The sequence below is a fragment of the Amphiprion ocellaris genome, chromosome 1, assembly GCF_022539595.1.
Source record: "Amphiprion ocellaris isolate individual 3 ecotype Okinawa chromosome 1, ASM2253959v1, whole genome shotgun sequence".
NCBI lineage: Eukaryota > Metazoa > Chordata > Actinopteri > Pomacentridae > Amphiprion > Amphiprion ocellaris.
In genome coordinates this window covers 9,891,508-9,917,802 of record NC_072766.1, presented here as the reverse complement: position 1 = coordinate 9,917,802, position 26,295 = coordinate 9,891,508, and the positions used below count along the sequence as shown (strand labels likewise).

Genomic DNA, 26,295 nt, shown 5'->3' with positions numbered 1-26,295 from the left:
TGTGTAGAAAAATGTCTTAGTTCTCATCAGCGGCGTTAGAATGAGATGATGCATGGCTTTTCTGAACACAACCTTTATCGACACTCGCACACATGGCAGCACGCAGTACTCTGAACCTGTGAATGTATGTTTGTAGAAGAAAGTGAAAGACACACAGAGGAGGGAAGACAGACAGGGCTGGTTATTTGACGGTGAGTGTTTGCTGAAGGAACCTGTTGGAGATATAGTGGGAGGAGGGACCACGGGTGCAGGTGTAGGGAAGTGTGCAGCCTGCGATTTGACGGCAGGATGTGCATGAGTCCCAGTGAGCGTAAGAAAACACACTCAGAGGGGGAGTGCCCGTGAGTGACACCCAGATAAGGGAGGTTAAGGTCGAGCTTTAGCTCAGGGCCCCTGCACCTGGGCAGAGTCAGTGTGATGGGGCGGGGGAGAGGCAGCGATGTTGAAGGGTGACAGCTGATCAGACCCAGAGATGCTGTTCTGCTATGTTGGGCTGCAGCCTCCCACTGCAAGCTTAAAACACCCAAACCAGAGGGCGTTATGAATGTACCTTTATCGGGGCTTTGCCTGTGATGTTCGCCACTAGGAAGTTCATTGCAATATCTTCACAGTTCATGTGAGCATCCACCCAGTTCTTGATGTCTCCTGGCATCTTGTATGTGTACAAATAGTTGAAATACTAGAACAGAAACACATTTACAGCATTGAATAATGCAGACAGTTCGACACAGTGATCTACAACTATGCTAGAATTTGCCTTATGCTTAATCGATGACTTCCGCTCTAAAATAACTTCTCTGCATTATTGCTAAGGCAAAGTACAACCATCAGCTCGAAGAGAAACTTCTTTGAGAGAGTCAAAACTGCCCAAATTGAGCCAGCTTTTCTCAGGTCACCTTGTGGTAGAAGGCAGCTCCAGTTAGAACCATGGAGACTTCATTGGTCCACTCCGACTCATACTTCCACTTCCCCATTTCATGGTCCCAGAGGTGCAGCCGCCCTGGGTAGCCCACCAGCCTGTCTGGGAACTCTCTCCATACCTGCAGGAAATAGCAGGACAGAAGACAGATTGTCTGACACATTCAGCTCAAGTGAAGCAAGCCATTGACGGCTAAAAGATGAATGGCTGCAACCAGCTCCTAAAGCTCAGAATGAGTTTTATTCTTTGATTTCTGAATAACAATGTCTGATCCTTTATTTCTGAGCCAAAAGTCACAACTCAAAGTCAAATATTGGCCAAACAAATTACAGAACAAAATACTTTCATACAGAAAACAACTTTCTGAGTAGCTGAGTATCTCAACAGGCTGCCAGTGTCAATGGGCTTAGCACCAGGAGTCAACCTAATCCTACCCCTGAAAGCGAGAAACACACTCACCAATCAGATGGACATTTCCTCTATCATGCCTGTAATACAGCGTAATTATCTTTAAATTGAACACAATTTTATTAAATGGCTTCTAAATGGATTCAGGTGAGCGTGCCCAGCAAAGTGGAGTGAGCAGGTACGTGGGAATGGAAAGCATGAGCTCCAGACCTGTCATCATTCTTCACACATCAAACACATTCAGCACACAGAATGGGACTATAATCCCTCTGAATGACTTTAAACTGTGGGATCAACTTGAAGTGGTTCCCTGCAATACCTGCCATCAGAGGAGGGATAGAGAAGTATGGCCAACATGAAGTTTTCTTTCTTCTTTTTCTCACCTCGTAGCCAAACTGCAGTTCATCGGATGTCAGCATAATGATATCATCATCGATGGCTAGCACAGCTTCTGTCTCGATTTCATCATAGGGGAAGAAGCGATTACTCAGCTTGTTCTCTTTGGTTCGCACAACTTTGAGAGGGACGCCGATCTTTGGCCAAAGAGACTCTGCCGGGACGAAAAAAAAAACCAAAATGCAACTAAAGATTCTGATACACATACAGCTTTGAAACAATTTACTCAATTAACTGGTTAACAGATAAGGCAATGGTCATATAAAATAAGCTATCTGAAGACGTCGCATTAAACTCTCGTTAACTGTGATGGAATTTTTTCACCATTTTCTGATCTTTCATGGACCACAAATTCAATTAAGCAACAAAACAATAATCAAATCTAAAAAATAGAACATAATTGTTAGTTGTAGCCCCATAAAAGAAACATATATCAACACGTTGTTTCTCTATAACACACTAAATGGTAGCTGGAGAAAATAATATCAGCGTCAGAAGACGGGTGAGGAAGTATGATGTCATTTACCACTGACAGAGATTTTGAAATCTATACTGGCAGTGGAAAATGATGCTCTGGAAGCTTAACTTCACTCACTGACTCATATCACTACAGTAACCTCAAGCACGTGCAAATCTAACCACACTCCGATTCTTCATGAGGCAGATCAACAAAGTGTTTTCTCAGGGGAGCGTTTCAAAGATCTTGGGCAGTGTCCATGGCACAGACTATGGCACAGACAGATCACACAGTCTGTGTCCCCTCATTAATAGAGTAACTGGGGCCTGGCAGCCTATAAGAGGAGTTTCAGGTCTGTTTAACCATGTCTGAGGTCTCCTGTCAAAAGCTATTGTCAGGAAAACTGCTATGTTAAATGCTCAGTTTCTTCTTTCAGCCCCTCCATGTTGCTGTCATTCCTTTTTATTTCCAAAGTTGGAAACAGTAAGAGCGAGGGAATCATTTTTAAAACACTAGCCCCATCTTGACATGGGTCAAAATGTACAGACTGTAACATGCTGTGACTTCTTAAACTGTATTCAAAAGCAACACAATAAAAATGTCATGATCTGAAAAATAAGCAGCTTTTAATGCATGTTATTGTAGCTGAGTGGTAGTTCATCTCTTCTGTTGTGTAAGCACCAAAGATCTAAATACATACATGCCAAGTCAGGACAATGTGACAAAATGTCATTCATGTCTGTAACAAAACATGGATTTCAGACTCAAAAATAGAAAAGCAGTAACGCTAGATTTTGTAGGAAAAAAAACATTACTTGGCCAGCATGCTCCTAAAAAAACACCGGAGGAAGCAAACATGAGAGCCTGTAAACACATCAGATTCAGGCTTGGTGTGAACGGGGGAAGAAATCTGCCTTCATGTTGGCCTGAGCCCCATGAGTCTGACCCGTCAATGGCCCCTTGTTAATTCTTATGGGACACAAAGCTCCAGCCAGGCGCCGCTGATGCCTCTAATGAAAACGCAACTTACAGCCATGAGGGAGCACTTCAAAGTTCTCTCACTTCTTCATTATATGAGCCAACTATTACAACAGCAGGACAGATTTAATTCTTGGCTAAAAAAAATGGTCTTAATCTGAGACAAGCTGTCAGTGGAATAAGGTACGATTAACTGTTTTATACTTAACTGCCATATTAAGGCAAATAATTAGAGCGTACGGTGCAATAAATAACAACTAATTAGAGCTTACTATGACAAATCTCTGATGGACGACATCTGACGCAGTTTTGCAAGGCGGCAAGACGGGTAATGACAAAAATTCAAATGAAACAAAGTACTGCTGTTAAGTCAGGACTGGGATCATTTGACTTTTGCATTAAGTCTACTGTATGTGTGTCACAACTTCAACTCTCAACTTGGCAGCTGTCGTGAGGGAAGAGGGACTCATTTGTGGGTACAATTTAATAAATCACTCGATGCTACATTACATAATGTTAGGACTGAAACAAAGGTTTGTTGGGGCTGAAATGGTCAGTTGGGGAAGACCACCAAAGTGTGAGTGACCACACCACTAGTATGACTTTTAATAAACTTGTAACTAGACGTTTATACAGCTACAATTTGGAAAGTTTCATGAACTTGATTGAACTTTGATCAAAGACTCTCTCACTCACCTTCAGGAGGACTCTTGTTCTGGTTATTCCACACCACCAAGAGTTTTGCCAAGCTTGGCACTTTGGAGATTTCTGTGATCACCCGGAAAAGACTCTCAACACGATCGTAGGTTAGTACCACTGCTGTGAACCCTGGAGCCCTTGGTGGTATAAGTGGCAAGAACAGAGGGCTGTTGACACTGGACCATTTCTAGAAATGACGGGAAACAAAGAAAACATGAGCTGTTATGGCTAAAAACTTAATTTTTTATGCTTTATCATCGAGTCCTTCTTTAATTTCCAAAGCAAAGCTACTGTTGAGCTAGCCTCATGTATTGTGTCAGCCTCATCTGTCATGGTTTCCATGATTTAATGCACAGTGCTTCACTGGACAGTGAGGTCACCTACAGTAATTTCCAGATGATTTTCTGCTTTTTATAATGGAGAAAGAATCATCCAATAATGACTCTTAGGGGCTAACAGAAGCAGAGCGCCGAGTGCCAGAAGCTTCCAGCCACAGTGCCAAGTAAACCTGATAGAAGCAGCAGCACAAAAGGACAAGTAAGGTCAGGACGGAGTTTGAAAACAAGACAGGTTGGCTACCCTCTTCTGTCTACTGCTCCTGAGATGCTATTATGACAAGCAAAACTCTTGTGGGAAGCAGAAAAATGAGGGTGGGACAGAGGGAAGGAGGGAACAGTGTTTGCCAGGTTGTGACTTGTGGCCGTCTGTCGTCAGTGTGGAACTTGGCTTTTCTTTCATTGCTCCCTTTTAAAATGGCCTGTAAATCCTTGGAGTCGCACTGACTCCAGGTTAGATCAAATGACACTGTTAAAGGAAGGAAGCCACAGGAGTTTTCTGATGGCGTGTGTACTTAATGCTAAACTTCAAAAGGTAGAAGCAGTCATTTGGATAAGAGTAACACTAGAAAAAGAAGCAACCGGTATTATCAAGTACAGTTCACGACAAGCGTGTCCTATTGTAACACTAGCTAATATATGAACATCACAGTTTACTCCTGATAAACTTTATCAAAGTGCCCAAAAATGTTCCACCCTGGTTACAGAGACAATCAGTCTGAGGAGGGCAAAGAGAGCACATCTAACGCAGTAAATCTGTGGGCTTCTTGAAGTACATATAAACCCCGTGTCTCCTCTGGTCCCAGGTGGCCACAGAGTGATTATGTGGCTCCTTCCACAGCATCAACACACGACTGTCAACAGAGAGGCACTCGCTGCCTTTTACACAACATCAGTCACCCCACCATCAATAAAAATTCACTTTACTGGCAAGTGGAAACTTCCCTGTGGTTGTTCTCACATTGTCATACAAAAAGAGGGGGAAATAATTAAAGTAACACATATACGCAGCGAAGCTGCATTAAGGCAGAATAAAAGACGCCGAGACCACTTAAGTCATTTGTCAAACAGAATAAGTTAGATGAAAAGAAAGCCGCAGCTTGATATGTCACCAACAGATCTGAAGCACAGAACTTGTGTTTTTTTTCTATTTTATATTTGCACTAAAAAGAACATTTTTATTTGGTTATTTGAACTGCTTAAGTGGTTCTTCACAAACCTTAGACATCCTTAAAGGTAGAGAGATTAGGAACAAGATAAAATAAAGAACTGCTCAGTATTCACAGTATGCTTCTAGTTCATCTTTACATTCACACTGAAACATATACAGTCTTGCATTCAACTTTAATCACACATCTAAGCATCACTGGTAATATATAAATATTTAATGTTATTAGTACTACTAGTATGACTTATCATTATTATATGTACATAGATGAAGAGACATGGTAGCGGCAGATAAAATCTAATCTTTTGATGAACTGAATTTGCAGCACAAAATAAAGTACATTATTTTTGACTCTATATCAGCTAATTGGACTCCATAAGAAAAAGACTGAGGTTAAAGTGCTGACACTCAGTTGTAAGACTATTTAATGTGTGTGTAACCTTACTGGGCGAACAGTGCAGGACTCTTTACTGATTTTAGCTTTGGGGGATTTTGTCTAGTAAATTATGCAGTAAATAGTTAACCAAGTGTGAATGCAAACACCTTCGATATGCAGGTGAAAGTCAACAATTCAACCTCACAGCAGTTCTTTCTTTCTCTGCAAATCTTATGTTCAGTTAAAACAAAAATGCCCCAAAACTTACAAAGTGCACTGCAACATCTAAACAAGATAGCAATCAATTGCCACAAAAATCTTTTAAACTCTGGCAAATTTGCAAGCATGCCCCCTACCTAAAAATCCCAAACAAAAAGCAGTTTGTCCTTTCTTCTGAAACCCCCTCTCCAAAGGCACCAGCAGTCCTGGGCAATGTGCTTTCAATTACCACCCTAAAGACTACAGGAGCAGAGGGGGGAGAAATGTCTGCCTGATTTATTTAGTGTTGTGTGCAAGTTCTTCTCACCATCCATTCACTGAATCCATCGACAAAACACTTCATCTCCCATCTCAGGCAGGAGTGGCCAAAGGTCTGTACCCTGACACAATTAACCTCCTCTTGGTCTGGACAAACTTTGAGAGCAGAGTAATGCTGATAGATTGGACTGGGGGTTGGACAGTCTCAAAAAACGTTTTGACATAAGTGGGCAATGTCAAGTGTAACTTTTGAATACAAGCTACCTGCTCAGAGTAGAACAGTCAGCTGTGGTCCAGAGAGAACAGCTGCTTGACCCGTTATTCCTGAGTAACTTTACAGGGAAATAACAATCATCACAAAACACTTTTCAGAATGCTGCTTGTTTACAAACTCATTGCAAGTGCCACCTCTGAAGTCGTAGTTTTTAGTGGATTTACTCAAACTGGGATACTTGTAGACGTTTGACAGATCTAAATGCATTAGTATGCATCGACACACATGCTGACATGCACACGCCTCTATCCCACAGGCAGAGGATGGAGGAGACTCCAGATCAGACCAGGCTGATTAACAACTCCTGAGAGATGGTCGCCCAGCCAAGATGTCTACAGCCACAAACTCCCACAACCACAGGGATGCTAAACACACACACACTATTCTTCACATCCAGCGTGCTCTTCAAACACAATGACTCAGACATATAGGAACTTATTTTTCACCACAGCGGAGGCATCCTCCTAGTGCAGAACTGCTGACACAAACTGGCTGCCTCAGAGCTATCTGGGTGTATACCAAACTGTGAGGCGCTGCTTGTGTGGTGCTTCAGAACGACGGAAAGCATCCACTGTCACTCTACTACAGAGGCATCAATTTACAAGGCACAGGAGAATTTGAAAACTTATGTGGCACTGTGAGCGTCTGTTTGGCCAAAACACTATTCTGTCATTCAGATGTCTAAGATAAAAAAGACTTGTAGGAATACAACTGAGCAGCTCAGCGTCAGCACAGTGGAGCTTCAGACTACAATGATTATATAACTCTGTTGGAAGAGGACAGCTTTCAGGGTATAGTGAGAGCAATACAAAGCCCAACTGAAAGAAATAATGGACCATAATAACACAATAATCAGTGGCTAAAAGTTACATACTTAAGAAAAAAGCATGGTAACATCAAGTGTACACAATTACATACCACTACAGGTGGATTGTTCCACTGTTCGTAAGTGCGGGCAGCATATGGGTAAATGCGGTCATTGATGATCTGGAGCGTCGTCAAGCCAATAGCCTTCATGGAGCTGAAGTAGGCCTCCCAGAACCAGTGTGCCTGTAGACAAAAGGAACATAGCTACCGTACTTAAAATAGATCCAAGCAGACAAAAATGTGGAAGAAAGACCAAACATGTTTAGTTTCAACATTCCATTTTTGGTGTGACACTTGAGTCAAACCTTTATCCAACGGCACAGACAATGTTGCAGAAGGGTATACTATTAGATTCACAAAATTCACAGTGAATTATTTCTGGAGAGAAATGTCTCAGACAAAAATGAACTTGCAACCAGCTCAATACATCTGCAGATAATCAGAAAAGAGGAGTACTGTGACCAGCGAGTATTTAACAAAATAGACAACAGAGGTACAACACCGCATTTTTGTACTGATTGAACAAAAATGATTATTGTGTCATAATTAAAGCATGCTGCACACAGGTGTAAGAAACCGTGTTATCATTTCCAGAGTTACATCCCAATGCAGACCCCCTATACAGAATAAAGACAGTGCTTATGTTGCATGGACTACAATACTTGATCTAAACTTGACTAAGATACTTTATTCAGTTGTTGGCATGATGTTACCTTAGAAAAAGTTTTTTTTTTTTTTTTTTTTTAAACTCATTTTTTTTGGAAAGTACGGCCACTACAAAAGATAACACTAGCGTGATGTCACAACTGTAAAATCCAGACATTTCTCTCTCAGTCCAAGTCTTTAAACACAATCTTGCAGCTGTCTCCAGCCTCTTGTCCTTCAACAACTCTTCTTTTGAAGACCTATGAAATCTCCTCAGTCTGCATCTGTTTTACTTCAGCAGATCTCTGCTTTGAATATGACACTTTATGATAAGTGAACTCTTTTCACACTGAATGCTGGAATATTCAACTGCAACCACCTTCGTTCATGATTGATTTCACACAGTATTTTAAAACCAAGATTACAAGCATAAAAACAATATATGTGCATTGAATCTGTATACTCAGGGTAGTTTATTTAAGCTCTTAGTATTAGGAAAACTTAAGGGTCAGTTCAGAGGCAAGAGAACCCAATAAGAGTTAATGAAGCTTTAAACAACACTGTCTCCTGCCAGGAGGCAGCATGCTTAGACGGATTAGACTCCACCACTTCCTCCACAGTTTTGAGGTAAAACATGTAAATATTTAAGTGTTTTCATGCACAGCAGACAGGTACCATAAATGTCATCATGTCCTCCGAATGGGATGCAACAATCTATATTAGTGGCTAATCTGTGTGCTTTCAGTTAAACAAAGACCTTCTGTTCCTTAAATCACAATGTGTGTGTATTGGACGAAAGACGTGGGATGCACAACAACACAAAAACAGCATTTATTTTTACAGAGGGGTGAGGAGAATCCAAAAAGACTTTCTAATCTCAGGGGGAAATCTCAACAGCCTATAAATCAGCCAGTGATGAAAGTTTCTTTTCCGACCGGGAGGAGGCAGAAAGCAAACTGTGCTGGCCCGAGGGCCCATCCCACCACCCTCCACCCTCTCCCAGCGCCTGCAGGAATTTTTATGGGCAGGGAAGAACAGACATTATTGCAAAGGAGAAGAGAAAACCTTACTCCATCTCCCAATTGTAGCATTTAGTCTAAGGTCTACACTGTTCTACTGCTAAAACAAGATGTGCAGCATTACAAATATGAAAACTATGACCAACTCAACTCATGAGCTAACCCACATTTATTTCACTGATGAAAAAAATATGTGTAGTTATAACTATTAACCTGCTACAAATACTGCTAAATAATGCACGTTATATAAAGCAATCATTTGAGGTAATGCTTGGTTAAAACCAAAAAAATCTTCTCATTTCCTCTCTAGTTTAAAGACCTCCTCAGCAGCTCCCACTCTTTTGTTGTTAAAAATTGCTAAAAAAAAAAAAAAAAAAAGGAAGGTCAAAGTGATGAACAGAAATAATTCAGCTGACAGGAGTCTCCATCACTTTGTTTAACTTAGTGGAAGTTGTCAAGTGCTTGACAGATGATTAAACCTATAGAGCAGAATTGGCAGCCACTGAGCTGTAGACAGAACCAGGTGATCATTAGTGTTTTTGACGTAATCAAAACCAGAGGTAAAACCGAGTGTGTTTCAATTCTGCTCACTGGGAATATTGTTTTGCTTGACATTTATTAGCACTTTACTTTTAAGTGTGACCAAAACATTTCCACACATGCTCTCGCACTCATACACCCGTTCTCACACACGTCCACAACTTAATAACAAATAACTCGTGTAAATCAGTCTTTATTAGATTGGCTAAAATAAAACTAGCAGGTCTTTTAGTCTGTACTACCAAAACTAAACACTACTGTTTTAACATTGGGCTTTTCGTGGGATTACACAGTCCTGGTGCAAGCGAGTCCCTTGGTTTCCTAGATTAATGACTACCTCATTGGCATATTGTAGTTCATGTGGCTGTAGCACAATGTACAGGCAGACCGTGGGATGGTACAGCTCAACATTTACACTTTGGAACTCAAATTTAACTTGGGAGTTGTGAAGTTGTGACAGCTTGTGTATTTCTGATCGTAAGATAAAAGAATAGGAATTCGGTGGAGGTCCTAAGTTTATAATTCAAGGAGATCAAATTTGCAACGCCAGATTTGTAAGATTAAGGGGCTGTTATTACATTACTGACTGGCCAAGAAGCCACTGACACCTGTCATTATCCTGACAGTTCTGTTCTGTGTGAAGGCATGTATGTGAAAAGAGAATGGATTGAAGAAAAGCAGACAGGGTGAGGGAAGGAGAAGGATATTACACATTCTACAGATCAGCTGCTGCCAGTAAACACTGCAGACTATAATAAAGGTGGGAAGACAGGTCGGAATAACAGATTAAAAAAAATGCTGTTTGTGAGGTTAAAACTCAATCCCAAGGCAACAGTGGAAGACGCGATAAGGAGTAATTTAAGCTCCATCTTGGGCAGTAAATTCCTCCTCCCATCTTCTATACTCTATTTTAATACTGAAATTAATTTGCCTGTGTTAATCTAATAAGGATCTGCAGTGTATGTGTCCTATTTTGAGGGTACGACCCAAACAAAGCTCATGGGAGTCGGTACACAAAAATGGGATTCAGTAGCCTCACTTGAGCACTGTTAACATTTAACAGCTGTTTAGTATGTGGCCTTTTAAAAATGTGGCCTAAATGGATGCTATTACATCATCTCAAATTTGAAAATGAGTTCTGCTGTCTGAACCAAGTCTGCTGACTGTTGACAGAAGCTCCACAGTAGTCGACTGCAATCTGACCAGGTCTCTAATAGGACCTGCTCCTTAAGTTAACCAAATGTTCTGTCCCCACAGCACGAATTGAAATTGCAGTGCCACTCATTACATATGCTATGGGGAAAAAAGAAAAAAAAACTAATAAAAAAAATTTACAAAATCTGTGTCAAATAAAACACTTGATCTTCCAGAAAGTCATCTGACAAATAACAATGACAACTGATTTGAGAATCTTCTAATTAAGAAGCTTGTATTTATTAGCTTTAGTCATAAAATTTTAGTCTCCCTATAAAACAATCAAACTATTCTTCTTTGAAGGGGCTGTTTTTGTGATATCATAGGTATTTCTCTGCGTCTGATTCACAAAATGAGTAGCTATAATAGATGCTGACAAGGCCTTAATCTAGATTAATAATAAAAAATACACACAAGCGGTCCATTATATGGCATTTCCTTTGAGATAAGCATGCATTGTCTATTCATAGTTTTACATTTGTCTGCATAATTCAGAGCATATGGGAACATACTGTAGACCCACTAGGAAATCAAGGGTTGCTGAGCCCTCTGCTGGCAAAACTAATAACTTGCATCAGCTCAGATGCTTTAGGAAGACATCTTTTCTGTCATCTGATAACTACAAAATTGTATAGCTTACCTTGACTATGTGCAGTATTTGTATTTGAGGATAATCAGGATTTTTAATGAATGCTTTCTTAGAATTTTAAGTAATGATCTTAAATAAGAAATGTACGGAACTGTATGGAAACACTGCATAGAGAAAAATGTGATTATCATCACAATCCTATTATTTAATACACTATCATTAATAATTTACAAGATGTATAAGATATCTGACAAAAACTGTAAGGAGTACTGCATGATGTTTATCAATAATATTAAATATGACCAGTAGGACAGCTCACTCTGTAACTGTTTAAGTGTGCTTTTTACAGTCAGACCTTAGGCCAACAGTGCAAAAAAATTCTGCGTAAAGGGTTGCCATTAGTTTCGTGAAATTCATAGTGAATTACTTCTGCAGAAAAACATCTCAGATCAAAAATAATCTTGCAACCGGCTCAATCCATCTGCAGATAATCGGAACAGAGGAGTACTGTGACCTGTGAATAACAGATCTATGCTACCTAGCTAGCTGTAAATTGTCCTCAGCAGTAAACCCTCCTGCCAAACCCACAACCTGACGGGCAAGCCATGTTTTTGAGCTTGTCTGGTGTAATCCAACCCCAAGCCCATCTCTGAGCCCGTGGCCTAAAATGTCTGTTTGGCCAGTATAATTGGTAAATGGACTAGAGTTGATACAAGGGAATGAGGAGCAGCTGAACTGATGCACTTCTCTCATGGCTGCTTTCACTTTTGTTTATTGTGGCTCAATGCAGATATCAAATGGAAAGAGAGTGAGCCGTCTTCTGTGCATTTCACTGAAGCTAAAATCAACACAGTTGAGTCTTCTGAAAGCCTTTTAAAATCTAAACTGAGCAATGGAGGAAACTCAAATGTACAAAAAGTAAGGTTGGCATCCAAATTTCTGTCTTTTGCACATCATACAAAATTTGTTTTGGCTTCCACAGACTTGACTGGTTGGTTGGCTGGTTTGGGAACAGGCAGACATCGTAGACATGACATGCAAGAGCTCCAAACTCAGTGACAGCACCTCTGACCACCATGTCAATCCCAAACTTCAACAAATGTAGAGCACTTAAGTTTTGCATGAGTTTGCAGAATTATTTTCTGTTTAGTTAGACACTGTGACTGTTACCTGTCTTTGCATTTCTTCAACTTGTCTATGAGGAATACTCTTTAGGATGGTGTACATCTCTGACAGCTTCTCCTCTGGAATAACCACAGATGCCCTGTGGTGAAACAGAAATATTTAATCAGTAAACTGACAATGACAGGCTACCATTTATTTATTTTCCCACTGCTCTAGGACTTGGGCCGACCTTTTCCAGTCAAGTACTTCAGAGAATGGCAGAATGTAGGAGTCAGCCAGGATGACGGGGACACAGCCAGCCTGCAGCACATCACTGAGGGCGGCCTGACCCAGACGTGCCCCTCGCAACACTACACAGAATGAAGACTCCTGTAGAGGCATTTTGAGAGCAAACAATCAATCAGACATGTGAAATCGTACAAACAACGTACAACTGAGCTCTACTGAAAAGTTTTGATTTTCGGTCACAAGATAGTTAATTAGCTCTCATTTTGGTTCCTGGGGTTTAATTTCTGTCTTGCAAAAAGCTCCTTCTCGCAGGAAGATACCTACTGAATGAAAGAATTATCAGTTTTCAGAACCTTCAGTGCTTATCGTTCCTCAATTGTAAAACATAAGCAAGTCGACTGTTCAAATATGTACAAAGAATCCATCTTATCTACTGCATAACAACTACGGGTTGTTTGAGATATTAGTATTAGGACGGGATGGGGATGGGATGGGCATTTGTGTCAATTTATTCAAAAAAATTAAAAATTCAGCAAGTAAATTTTAAGGGATTGTATTTAACAAGGATAGTTTCCTATTGCCTCCTGCACTGCCTGTAGGCACCAAGGTCCTATCACACTTTAACTTGTTTTATGACACTTATCCAGGTTGTTTTCTACTGACTAGATCCTTGCTTGCGTTGTATCTACTCTCAGATGTACATCGCTTTAGATAAAAGTGTCAGTTAAATGAACTTGTACAATTGTAGCATAGAATACCTTGATGGTCTTCATCTTTAAAATAGACTGCCATTATGCAGTTGTGCTTCTCACCTGCAGGATCTGTGGGTAGTCATACACCTGGCCTTTGTAGCATCGTTTTCGTGCTGAGGCAGCACCCTGGGAGAGGTTGCTACACTTGTCCAGTAGGAGCAGCGCTTCTCCATTTTCTTCCTTCAAACGCTCCAGTTCAGCACGATACTCTCGGTGAATGGCAGTTTGAGAAGACAGGATAAAGTAGCGCCGTGGCCTAGGTGAATAGAGACGCAACTGGTTATCAACTAACACTTTATATCGTTGACTATAAACAATTCCCTAATCATGACTAGCCTAAGGAATGTTGATAAACCTAAATTATTTATATTTTATTTAGTTGTCCATCATTAATACTGAAAACTGTACGTGGAGAAGCTTAAAATCACTAATTTGGTCATGCTGTAATACTCAAACAACATAATGAGAGTTAATGTGCGACACTCACCCAGGCTGTTTCTCAGGCTGCTCAACATCTGCAGAAAGGGGACTGTAAACTGGGATGCTGACATCATAACCCTGTCTGTATGTCCATGTAGAGAAACCGCCTCCAGCCAGCAGCGCCCTGAGACAAACAAACTTGGACTGTAACAATGCGTGTACATCTGAACAGACACGAGCTCCATGAACAGAATTGTAAAAACAAATTCATGAAGTTATTCGTTTTCTTCATGTAAGAGTTTTAGCTACCATTAAGGCTAATGTGAGATATGAAGTTACATCAAGTGACCTGGTTAATAGATCCCACATAGTCCACAAGGTGATCAAATGTATTTTGTATTCTGGTCTATTCTCAGGCAGTGTGAATATAAAGTGGAAACACACCACCACACACACCTGGTTCTGATGGGGCTCCATGCCAAATGGACTCCAGCTGGATGAGCCCAGGAAATTCCTTACAGCTAAAGATAGTGTTCATAGTCTCAAGTCTGCGTGTTCATAAACCCAACCTCTTCCATCCTTAACATTCACTGAAGCCCACAGGACATCTTGAGACACATGGCTTTCTGCTGGTAAATACAACCAGATTTGAGACACCATCTCAAAGACCCTGGAAGGTATTTAATCTCCTACCTGCTTGTAAATAGGTCTTTCATCTTCATCAAATGATCACCTCTAACATATTGGGAATGACTGTGGATATGGCAAATGCTACTTAAAGTTGCAAAATCCATTCTTGCATGAACTTAAACTTCATCTGTCCCGAAAAGGAATATATGCAAACAGAAAAACCTTTATCATTCTTATTTGTTTCTACAAGTGGCAAGTTGTTGCTTGAAAACACAAATCTTGACAACATGCTTTTATCCACTCTTGTGTTATGCAAAAGTATTAATTGACCACAGTGATTTCTCAGCTGACTATACTTTAACTCTGATCTAAATACGAGCAGCCCTTCAACTACAAGCAGTCAGCCAGTGCAATCAATTAAACTGTAATTTTTGAACAAACAGTACTAAGATGGTGTGGAATTAAATCATTCTTAGCAATTTTTGATTTCACAGTAACTCAGAATATAATGAATCCATTAGCTTTTAAGATTTAGTGTAGCTACCTGTCTCTGGGCACATCCAAGGCAGTATTGTAATCAGGAGGGCCTCCAGGTAACATGTTGAAAAGTAGATGATTCATCCCTTTGTCCCATCTAACAAACAAAAACAAAATAAGTGCTGAAATAACACATTCATTAACAAACTATTTAAAAAACTGAAAATTAAATTACCACAGCTCGGCTAATTACCTGCATACATATTTCTTTATTAAACAGTCGTATTAAATAATGTTGCCTAAAAAAAGAGACATTTTATCATACCTTTGAGCTCTTGTGGCACTTCTATCTTATGTGAGAACTAGCCATTATTTCTGACATTTTATTATGTTACTGACTATTCACTATATAGTATTCAACATCTAAAAAAATATTGGTTCGTTTCAAACCGGCACATTATATACTAAGTAAAGAGACCATATCTAAAGCTTTTTGAGATTAAAATGTTTAAAAAGGAATGAACAAAGAGCAGTTCAAAGTGAAAGAGCAGTTAAATTCTATGACATGGTTAAAACTGATAAAGACGGGGTCTACTGAAAACATTTACCTGGGTAGCATCGCTAGAGCCTGGGCAGTCTCTCTGATCCGCAGGGAGTTCTGATTCAGCACATCAATAGACGGGATAAAAAGACAAGCCCTGGTGATGTCATCAGTGTAAAAATCACTGTCCGAGATGGCACTGAGCAGGTCGTTATATTCTCGAGACAGTCCAGTGCTGCTGATGGGAACTCCTAATTCATCCACAAACCTCTGCAGAGGGTAGATGTAGACCTACAAAGACCATAGTTTTAGTAGAATAGAATAGTGGAACATAATTTCATTTGTAAAATATTGGAGCTCAATACATGGGGGTTGTTACAAGAGGCAGTTACCTTTATTCTGTTCTTAGGATTGTAGCCACATCTGTATACATCAAAACACGTGTGCATGCGACAGCTGAGGTCGCCTCTCTCAGGGATGGGACTGGAGACAGGCAGTCTGATCAAAGGAGCGTCATGAACACTGCGTTTATCCAGGGTCCAGTCAGCTGTCGACTCAATGGAGTGAGGCCAGAACTGAAACATCCCGGTGGCGATTAGTCCCAGCAGCACCACAGAGAAGAGAGTGATGTAGTAGATGCGGTGCTTGGTTTTCATCCGCGGGATGAGAGCCGGGCCCCGGGAGCTGTATTTCCCCGAGGTATACATGTCTGACACCTCTCTGTCCGACCGGCCGCTGCAGAGATAGGAATCAAATCAATGATGACTTCATGGAATATTTAGACATTAGGAAGTACACTTTACCAGCAGAACTTTTAACCCTTTATTGTACACTTAGACACCCCAGATCAGGCAATCAATTACTGTTAAAAGTCCTATAGTCCAGGCTTAAAATAAAGGTGGACTGAGCTTCTACTGCTTAAGATCCAAGCTCTCCTATGTTGGAAAAACAGTTCTCTCAGTGCCTCATTTTAAAAAGGTTTAAAATCTCATTTGTACAGACAAGCATGTGTATAACATTGTATCCTGTTCTTATGATTTCCTGTTTTTAAAACTTCATTGACTTTACTAATGTTTTATTGTCCCATTCTGATGTTATATTGCTGCTTTCTAAATATAGGTAAAGCATCATTTAAGCTCAGTTTTTAAAGGTATTACAGAAATAAAGATTACTATTATTATAATCCTTGTTTAAGAGGGTAAACCCGTTGCCTGTAGCATTATTGAATATAACCAGTAGTCAATACTCTGAATTTAATACCTTAGCTGTAGACAACACGTAGCTAGAAAACGTACATTTTAATAAATGCTGCGATGCCAGTAACACCAGGCCAAAATATAAACCATAAACCGAGGAAAAATAACCTTATAAAGCTAATCTCACTATAAATTTCAACACTGCAGTGTCAAGAAGTACGAAACTAAAAGCTGCTAACGTAAACTAGCAGTTAGCTAAACCAGCTGTGTAAACATTCACGCTAAGTTGTCCCACTAACGTTATTACAACACAGTAAAAACCACAGACAAACGAAGATTTTTGTATAACAATATAGGTATATGTTGTACCTACCCAGACGTTTAACGGAACCGGCAGTTTAGTCTTAATTCATGGCAACAACTAGAAAGGAGGCTACACTTTGAAATACAACGTTAATGCTAACCTAGCTTCAAGCTAACATTAGCACCGCCAGCGGAAGTCCTTCTTCTTCTTCTTCGCTTCTTTGTGTATGTTTGTGACTGGAACATCGTACTGTACTTCCCTCTAGTGGCAGTGGTGGTATATTGACACATTTACAGCTGATAACACTTTCAACCCCTGCCATAGCTAAGAAAAAGGTCTCAGGGTAGTGGGTGTCTGGCCTTATCATATTACTGGACCCTGGAACACTACAAAATAGATATTTTGCATATAAATATACAAATACAGTTTTGTTTTTTTTTCCATTTACTTGACAGTCATCTGTAGGATTGTCAATTGGTTGGAACAAATACTTCTGTAACGTGAAGTGTCATAGGAGGACTTTTAAGATATCTAAGATAGTAAAACAGGTCCATTGATTATAAATTTATTGACAATAATCAAATGTAAAAGCAACAAGTTTCTATTGATCATAATGACTATTGATGTAAGATTTCCACTTGTGGCTTCTTTCCCTACCAGAGGATAGTTTTGTAGTGACAAAGCAGTCTGTTATGAATTTTATCCAATAAATTGCTTATTAAAGCATAGACATATTGATAGTTAATATGCATGTCTTTGATTATTTTTATTTTTTTTTAAAAGAAAGCGGAGATTGTTCTTAAAGGTGCATCTTGAGCTGGTTTACCCTACGTTTGTAAATGTAAATCCTATAATCTTTGGTAGGAAAAAAAATTTTTTACTCAAAAAACACTACCTTGGTTTCAGGTCTTCAGATCTCATGCTGAGAAATTATTGCTCCTTTGGAAGGACGAGGTGGGTCTTTACATCCATCCATCATCCCAGCTGACTTATGGCAAAGGCAGGATACCCCCTGGACAGGTCACCAGTCTATCACAGAGAGACAGACAACCAGGCACACTCACATCCACATTTAGAATCACTAATTAACATCAGCATGTCTTTGGACTGTGGGAGGAAGCTGGAGAACCCGGTGGAAACCCACGCTGCACAGGGAGAACATGAAAAGTCCACACAGAAAGATCCCAGGCTGAGATTTGAACACAGGACCTTCCAGCTGTGAGGCAACAGTACAAACCACTGCACCAAAGTGCTATGAACCAGCTAAATAAATGTATTGAATGAAGAGGTTTTGCTTTGTGATGAAGGCCTGTTTAACCAGCAAAAGTCGCTTTAGTTGAATTAGAGTACTGTGATCTAAATAAATATATGCCAAAAATTGTCCCAACTTATCTGGAAATAGTGCAGCTATTGTTGTTACTGCCCCTACTACAAGTACTTCCATTAGCAGTGTGCTAATGTTGTATAAATTATTCATTTGAATACTACAGTTGATCTCAGAGCCTGTCAGTACAAACCTTTACGACCTGCTTCACAACTGAACTCCCACTCTGATACTTGATCTTCTCAGTACTGGGCCTGTTCCAAAACCCACATTTGCGGTTCTGAGCACTTTACTCTGTTGTTCATAAGTCTACAGTTGCTGTGTCCCACATTGGAGAATCCCACATTGGAGAAATGCCAACATACAACATAACTAACTTATGCTTAGTTGATGCTCACTCCGCATTGGGGAAATACTCAGAAATGCGTCACACAAGTAGGCACTTGGCCACGCACAAATAGAGCAAGTATGGGTATTAGGATTGCACTCTAGAATATATTAGGTAATATCAAGATGGAAAAAATGTAGTGGGACTTACATAAAAGAGGTCACTACGTTCGTTTAGACACGCTGAGAAAAGTTTTACAAAAAAGAAATGGCAATGCAATAAAAACAGCAGTGGCTTAAAATGAATTATTTACCACAATGAGTAACTGTTTAGTGAAAGTCTGAGACTGTTAAGTATAAATTACACTAAATGTGGCATATATTATCTGCAGTAAAACACACAACTTAAATTACACCAGGATGCAGAAGTTGTTTTTTTTTTTTTTTTTTTTAACTAACAACTGACATTTGACTGATCTGCTTTATCTCGAGTTGGGCAGCGACCACAGATCACACAAACAGCCTCATGTCAGTTATGGAGTTAATAAACCCAACACTGCTCTTTAAACATGGCTTATGAAAATAACACAGGTTATTGGGAGTTGTTGCTGCATATTTGCGTGGGCTGTTTATCTTACATGTACAAGAGATCTTCCTCAGTGCAGCTAACTGCTAACTCAGTAGTTCTACTTTGTGGGGTCAGTCCAGGTGTTACCAAACCGATACCTCTCATCTATGCCGCCTCATTTGACCCACGGCACCTCCATAAGGCTCGTCTCTATCAGAACTGCTGTACACTCATAATGCAGTGCACCTACACTTGGGCTTAAAATAGCTCAAACAACTCTTCCCATCTTTGCTCAGAATATATCTGCAGTCAGCAGTTCTGAAACTGATGACGCACTCTTTACATCAAACCTGAGCGCAAACTTTTGCAGAGTGAGTAATTTGGCTCAAATCTGCTCTTATGCGCCATCCTGCTGTGTTTATTCAGGCATTAAAAGTAATTTGTTAAATGTTCCACAAATGTAGAACAGCTTTAAGGAGAAACTCGGCATAACCTTCAAAACAAGCATTCAGAAATTGGACATTTATATTTGGATTATACTCTTCAGCACTTAATGAGAAAGTGGACAGAAATTCATAGTTTTTTTATTCCATAATTTGTAGTTTATTCCATTACAGGCAGGGCAGTGAGGGAGAGGAATTAAATACATTCTCATTGTGGGGCAGGAAAGGAGGGGAAGCAAACCAGGTAAACATGGACAAGACATAGTTGAATTATTTCTTTCACTATAGACCAATTTGTAAATCTGCCAATAGTTTGAATAAATAACTCTCAGATGAAATATTTTCTTTTCTATATGTCAATACTGATATCTTTTAATATAGTCATTATCTCCTTATTGTTATATAGTTGTTTTCTACATGACTCTATTGGAATTAATCTTTTTTTGTAGACATCTGCATAAATAATTACACATAGAAGATGGTGCTGTACACATCGTGGTGGAAAGTATTTGTTTCGTGTATGACCAACTGCAAGCAAAGCTACTGAATGCAGGAAATTGCTGGCTCAATCTCAGCGTATCTACCGGGACTGGCAGCATGGTTTGAGTAGTGTCAGACTGTAAACTGGCTGGAACTGTCTGCTGTGAGTAACCACAGCAAATCCTATTCCAATTAGAGAGACTGTGCAGATCGCTATGATGACTCCAGGCTTGGTGGTGGCGTTGCACCAAAGGTCTCCGTGAGAAGGCTGTCACTCCGCAGCATGTCTCACCACTATGACACATTTGTAAATGAAAAAAAGCATATTGTCACCATGCCATGGCAGAATGTCAAATACTTTTCCACTCGGACAGAAAAAAAGTTGAAATATAGAACTCCTTACATTTGGGAAAGTTTCAAAAGTTCCCCGCACTGTCCTAAAAACTGAGATAAAAACCACTGACATCAAACCAATCTGTTGCAAGAGCAATAAGGATAATAATACCATAAAATATAGCAATAAAAGTGAGAACAACATTAACCATAATAAATAATGCAAATTGTGAGCCACCTGTTACACCCAGAGTGATATGGAAGATTGTATGCCACGTACAGTATTTCAGAACCGGCATATGTAATGTTCAAGCCCGTTTATTCCTTCAGTCCAACCTTAAGGATATCTGAGATGAACCAGATTAAAGGGAAGCAAACACCTCGACGTCCAAACGACCGAGAGCACCTTCAGAACAAGAGAAACGACATCCTGGGACACCTTAAGGATACATAGTTTGGTCCTGTCTGGTGACCTGGGCATTTTAATGAGCCTCTCAAAAGGTTGAGTTTATATATGATGATCATTTCTGGACATGTTTACAACTTTTTTTTAATTTACTGTGGCTTAATGACAAGACTTGTTCTATACCAGCCATGCTACTCTGAAATGCATAAAACATGCAAGTTCTGACCTGGCACATTGCTAAGAGCTCTCCAAAGAGGAAATGTACAGTATTTCTGACTAGAACAACTGTCATCAAGTTTGTTATTTGTTCAAACCCCATGAGCAGAGGTTGTTTTTGAAATGAAAGCCATGGCAGTGTTTTCATGTCAGGATGACATCAGTTCAGTGGTGTTGCTGTGTAACAGTCTACATGGGAACCAACAGAATGGCTAGGGAAGGAGATCATGAACTTAGCTTGTGTTTAAATAAAGCAATATTCATATACATATACAAAATTACATCTCATAAATACATTTGGCAAGACGATGTATTAATTTTTTTTGGCAAAGGGGGTAAGTTGAGCAATATGATGTGTGCAAGAGTAACCAAATGTCAGTCTAAGTGGCTTAGTGACAATTTCTCTTCAAGAATAAATAAATTTAAAAAAAAGTCATCATGCACTATAAAGAGTAACCAAAAGACTCAAAAACATCCATAGGCATCTGTAATAACTTTGTCACAATCACTAAATGTTTAAGACACGTGGATTCTCACCAATGTAACACACTTACTCTCTTTCTCAAAGTCGATTCTTTGTAGACCTGAGGAACGTTTCTTAATGTCTTCTCGCATCTGTTTATTAACAAATATGTCCATCTTCACATTCCTGATTTAAAAAAATAAAATAAAAGCTGGACAAATTTCCGGAGCTGCTGAGGGTGCAGGAAGTCGTACATCAACCCAGATGATGTGCCTATGCTAACCTCTTCTACAGTGTTAGTTTTCGAATCCCTGCTCAGTTTAATATTTTCCCTTTGATTTTGTTAAGGAATCAATGTAATGCGGACGCGTCCCCACGTGGGTGAGACAACATTGTTTTGGAATGGCATTGTGAAGCTACAGTTATTTATATTCACCCAAAAGCAGCACAGCCCCCTGGCATGCAGAGAGAGGTATCTTTTTTTTTCATAGTCATTGCAATAGTGTGAAAATGCTATAAACAGAGTTCAAAGGGGACACCTGAAGAATGGATAAAGTTTGTGAGTTGGTCAGTCAGGTTCTGTCACTGGATCTCTGATGAGTGACTGCATTCCACCGCATGCATGTACTGTGATATGTTTTAAAATTTGGATGACTGCACCTCGCGATTTCGAGCAAAGTAGATTGGAGCCTTCAGAGGACGCTACACCATAGATGATAGTGTGTTCTCCTCAGGACAGTGGCAAGGAGAAGATGTTCGTAGGGAGTGTATGGCTGGCGGAGCACCCTCACTGGGGGAGAGGTCATTGAGCTCTTCAGACGATGAGAGAGGGAAGGAAGGTGACAAAGATATGCCCGAAGAGGGGTCGGCAGATCCAGCAAAAGTGCGTGGGGGCTTGGGGACTAGATTTGGCTCCAGTGTTGCTCTGGCCAGAAGCTGTTTGTCGTCCAACTGCTGTCCATCTCCGAGGCATTCACCCTGGCCAAAGGAGCCTCGGCCAGACTCCGACTCCCCGTCGGACAGCTCCAGAGGCGGTGAATTGCTGCCGTCCAGCCTGAATAGAGAGTCTAAGTACTGGGCGAACTCCAGCACTGCCTGGCTGGGGTTTCCATTGGATAGCTGTGGTGGAGGAGTAGCAGCTGTTGTCTCTGCACCAAACTGTTTCTCTGCTGTGTCCAGCTCCCAGTCTTCCTTTTCTCCATCCATTGGTCTAGAACCAATCTGTGGGCTTAGGGGAGCAATAGGAGTGCTCCCTGGACTGTAGACACCGGGCATCTGTTGGTGATCCCCCTCAGGAAGCATTTTTGGGGTGGTGTTAGGCTCCGGCTTGAAACTCTGAGCCACGGCACTCTTGTTGAGAAGAGCTGGGGAATGGTGTCCACTATAGCGAGGCGTGGCAGGAGACAAGCGCATGGGGTAGTCTGGGGTGGATCTGGATTCCAGTGGGGTAAAGAAGGGCCCAACCTCACCAAGGTGTTCTGGTGTTTCCTGGCAGAGGCAATCCGCAGCCAGCAGTTCAGTGCGAGAGCTGAGAGACGGGTTCTCCTCTGGGATCGGGGCATCCAAAGGGAATGGAAGGCTACCCAGCATTGGCGAACCCCTTAACGCAGCTGAGGAGCGTCGGGAATCCAGACTGTAGAGAGACTCGGCGTCTGAGAGGCTCTCCATGACGGCCAGCGGTGCTTTGCGGTCCCTCAGCTCCACTGCCAGGCGCTCCCGTGCTCCACGCAGCACTACAGGCACTGGGGGAGGAGGGCACTCAGAGAAACCATCCAGAGATATTTCAGACTGGGCACAGGAACTAGAGGAGAGGAGAGGAATGGGTTGGAGAGTAGTGATAGGGAAAGGAGAGGAAAGGGGATCCAAAACACAAGACAGACATAAAAATGGGTCAAAACAACTTCTGGGAAGTTAAAAAGGGGAGAAATGGGATGTGTTAGTACTAAAACTATATCTAAATACTACAAACTAGACAAACAATGCAAAATATTACATAGATGGAAGAAAGAACAGGGAGAGGGAAAGACTGGGAGGCCAGGAGTGTGTCCTAGTGCATGTACGCTCTTGTATTAGCATCTAATACAGGAGAGCTAATATCATAATTGAACCATCACCACCAGGATTTCACACTGACTGTAGACAGGGGTTAAACCAGAGAGGGCGAGGTGGGAACTGAATACTACCATACGTTTCAACAGCTCTTGTGGTCAGACAGCGTGCATGCGTGCATGAGAGAAGGGAGCACATTATGCAAAATTAGTATTAGCATGCTTTGCTTACCGTGACAATGGTTTTTGTCTTTTTTTTTTTTTTTTTAAACAAAACAGAACAGACAGAAATGATGATTTTGAGAAAACAATAGAGTAATAGTTAGTAGCAGTAGTCTTTTTTTAGTACTGGCTATATAGTTTATTTAAACATGTCCCAAATATTACCCCTACAGCTTAGGATGAGAATCACTTCATTACATACTGAGTTAAAGGGGAAACTGAATATACAGAGGATCAAGCTGCTTTATATATTCTTTTAGGCTCCAACACACCCACAGCGGTGCCTGCTGTACTAACCGAACACTACTGTTCCTGCGGTGGTGGGTTGTAGGCGTCGGCTGCTGAGAGGTTGTTGATGTATCCACGAACATGGTCTCTGGGTTCAAGTCCACTTCAGTGGGGCTCACCATGATCTTGGCTGCTGACAGCAGAGCAGTTTTCCCTTTGTTATAGTTCTCCAGAACCTGTCACAAGCACAAAGGTATACACAGATGCATGACTTGGCAGATAAATGCACGATGAGAGCAAAGAGGATGTGTATTAGGGCTAAGAATTAACATACAGAATGATACACGAGCTCAGCTCTGAGAAAATAATGTGGCATCCATATATTAGAAGATAAAATTCTTCTAAATTACTAAACCAAAAAAATGCTTACTTATACAGATACAATAAATATAGATGCCTACTGACGTTGTTCATTTTAATATTTTTTAAATTGTTTTCATAAAACTGAATGCATGTATTGCATGTTACTGACACAAGGCAGAAATAGGTTAAAAATGATATTTCTCTTCTATGCCAGCAGGTTGTAAAAAAAAAGAGAAGGCTTAGGCAAATCAGTAGATCAGTGTTTAGCCATTAAAAGTTTGGGAATGCAACATCAACACACACACAATCAGCAATAATCCATACAGACTAGCGATATTTATCTGGAACAAGCACAATAAATATCGAATGAGTAGGCCACCTTAGTAGGAATATATTGGTTTTCAGTGACATTATCAAAGGAACCAGCCCAGCTATATTTAACAGCACATAGAGTATGACTACATCTAATAATATAGTGTAGAAAAAGTAGTATATGCCAGATGAATGTAAGTGCAGTCTAAAGGTGAGCAAATGAAATTAAACGCCCACGTCAGAACCACTACGCCTGAGCAAGAACCACGCAAGACCCACATAACACCCATGATAAGGAATAACAAACAACAAAAGAATAAAAAAAATATTCTACAAAACACTTTTCTCACAGAATATGAAGTGTGTTATGTTAACCGATATGAACATGAACAGAAAAAACACTAATGGCAAATCACATCAGCACACAATTACATATATTTGGTTAACTTTTAATGATGTAAAACATAACATTATGAAAACAAGTGGAACAGTGAGAGGACATTAACACTGACATTAAAAAAACATAACACAAGTGACAATAGGTTGATAAATTGGAAAATAATGTAAACAAAGACAGAAAATTTTACAGACAGGTTCAGTATGTTAAAAATGGCATTAAACAAACATGTTTATTATGTTTGGGTTGTGCAGATGGTTATGGGCACAAATGACAACATGCTTTTGTTACTTGGGTGAGTGTCACCAATGATACATTAGGACAAGACTGGTGCAAGTGATAAACTGCTGCACACATCTGGCACCAACGATATCAAACATATCACCTGCGAATATAGGCACATTGACCAATAAATGATCACGAAAATATATAAACATAACTTTACACTTGGAATTTTGATTGAAGTAATAATGTACTGCAATTCCAACAGTCACAGATTCACATTACATATATAGTTCATTAGAACACACTGAAAGACATCATTATAAAGTGTATGGTAGAGGATATAAAAATAGATTTCCAGTTTTCAGAATGCTGTTACTGAAAGCCCTCCATTGTATCAAGTCACTAACAAGAGAAAATTGGATGCTGTGAGCAGCAATTTTGCAGCTGAGCAGAGTACTCCATATTTACACATTTGTTCCCCCTCGTTACTTCATCTGCTGCTGAAGAGTTATTGACAGTTTGCTCAGGGGATTATAACTGTGGAAAAGCTGAATTTGCGCTTTGAAAAACCAAAAAGAGGGACAGAAATCCAGAAAGAAGAGCTGCAGCTACTGAAAAACCCAGCCAAGAAGGAAGACAGAGCAGTTAATGTGGAAGAAATAAGGTTACCATGGAAACTTTGTGAATACAAAGAAAACTTGTTAGGTTAAGGAATAGGGTCAGAAAGTTCAAGCCAAAGCACTTGACCAAATGTACTGCTGCTGAGAGGAATGGAAAACAATGAAGGGTTGATTTAAGGAAAGCTGGATGATGAATCTCATTAAGAAAAAGAGAGCAGGTGAGTTTGGATTGATCATGCAGGAATGTAAAACGTGATTTTTGACACTGAGGTTCAAAGGATTTACATACTCCTGTATTGTTATATA

General features: G+C 40.2%; 2 protein-coding genes across 4 annotated transcripts in view; both read right to left on the bottom strand.

Annotated features, from left to right (window-relative positions):
• ext2 (exostosin glycosyltransferase 2) overlaps window positions 1-17,220 on the bottom strand; it is a 49,567-nt gene extending 32,347 nt beyond the window's left edge. For both annotated transcript variants that reach the window (XM_035952396.2, XM_023279290.3), the window contains exons 1-13: window positions 17,084-17,220; window positions 15,907-16,249; window positions 15,582-15,805; window positions 15,041-15,130; window positions 13,934-14,050; window positions 13,507-13,702; window positions 12,696-12,835; window positions 12,512-12,605; window positions 7,406-7,537; window positions 3,855-4,044; window positions 1,711-1,877; window positions 897-1,040; window positions 551-679 (exon numbers count right to left, since the gene is read on the bottom strand). In XM_035952396.2, the coding sequence (XP_035808289.2) occupies window positions 551-679; window positions 897-1,040; window positions 1,711-1,877; window positions 3,855-4,044; window positions 7,406-7,537; window positions 12,512-12,605; window positions 12,696-12,835; window positions 13,507-13,702; window positions 13,934-14,050; window positions 15,041-15,130; window positions 15,582-15,805; window positions 15,907-16,221 (1,938 nt within the window). In that variant the 5' untranslated portion in view covers window positions 16,222-16,249; window positions 17,084-17,220. The remainder of the gene's footprint in view (window positions 1-550; window positions 680-896; window positions 1,041-1,710; window positions 1,878-3,854; window positions 4,045-7,405; window positions 7,538-12,511; window positions 12,606-12,695; window positions 12,836-13,506; window positions 13,703-13,933; window positions 14,051-15,040; window positions 15,131-15,581; window positions 15,806-15,906; window positions 16,250-17,083) is intronic.
• Window positions 17,221-19,801: 2,581 nt separating this feature from the next.
• dagla (diacylglycerol lipase, alpha) overlaps window positions 19,802-26,295 on the bottom strand; it is a 36,040-nt gene continuing 29,546 nt past the window's right edge. The window contains exons 19-21 of one of the 2 annotated variants that reach the window (XM_023279288.3): window positions 24,142-24,308; window positions 23,855-23,872; window positions 19,802-23,375 (exon numbers count right to left, since the gene is read on the bottom strand). In XM_023279288.3, the coding sequence (XP_023135056.1) occupies window positions 22,277-23,375; window positions 23,855-23,872; window positions 24,142-24,308 (1,284 nt within the window). In that variant the 3' untranslated portion in view covers window positions 19,802-22,276. The remainder of the gene's footprint in view (window positions 23,376-23,854; window positions 23,873-24,141; window positions 24,309-26,295) is intronic. The other variant, XM_023279289.3, reaches the window with a different exon arrangement.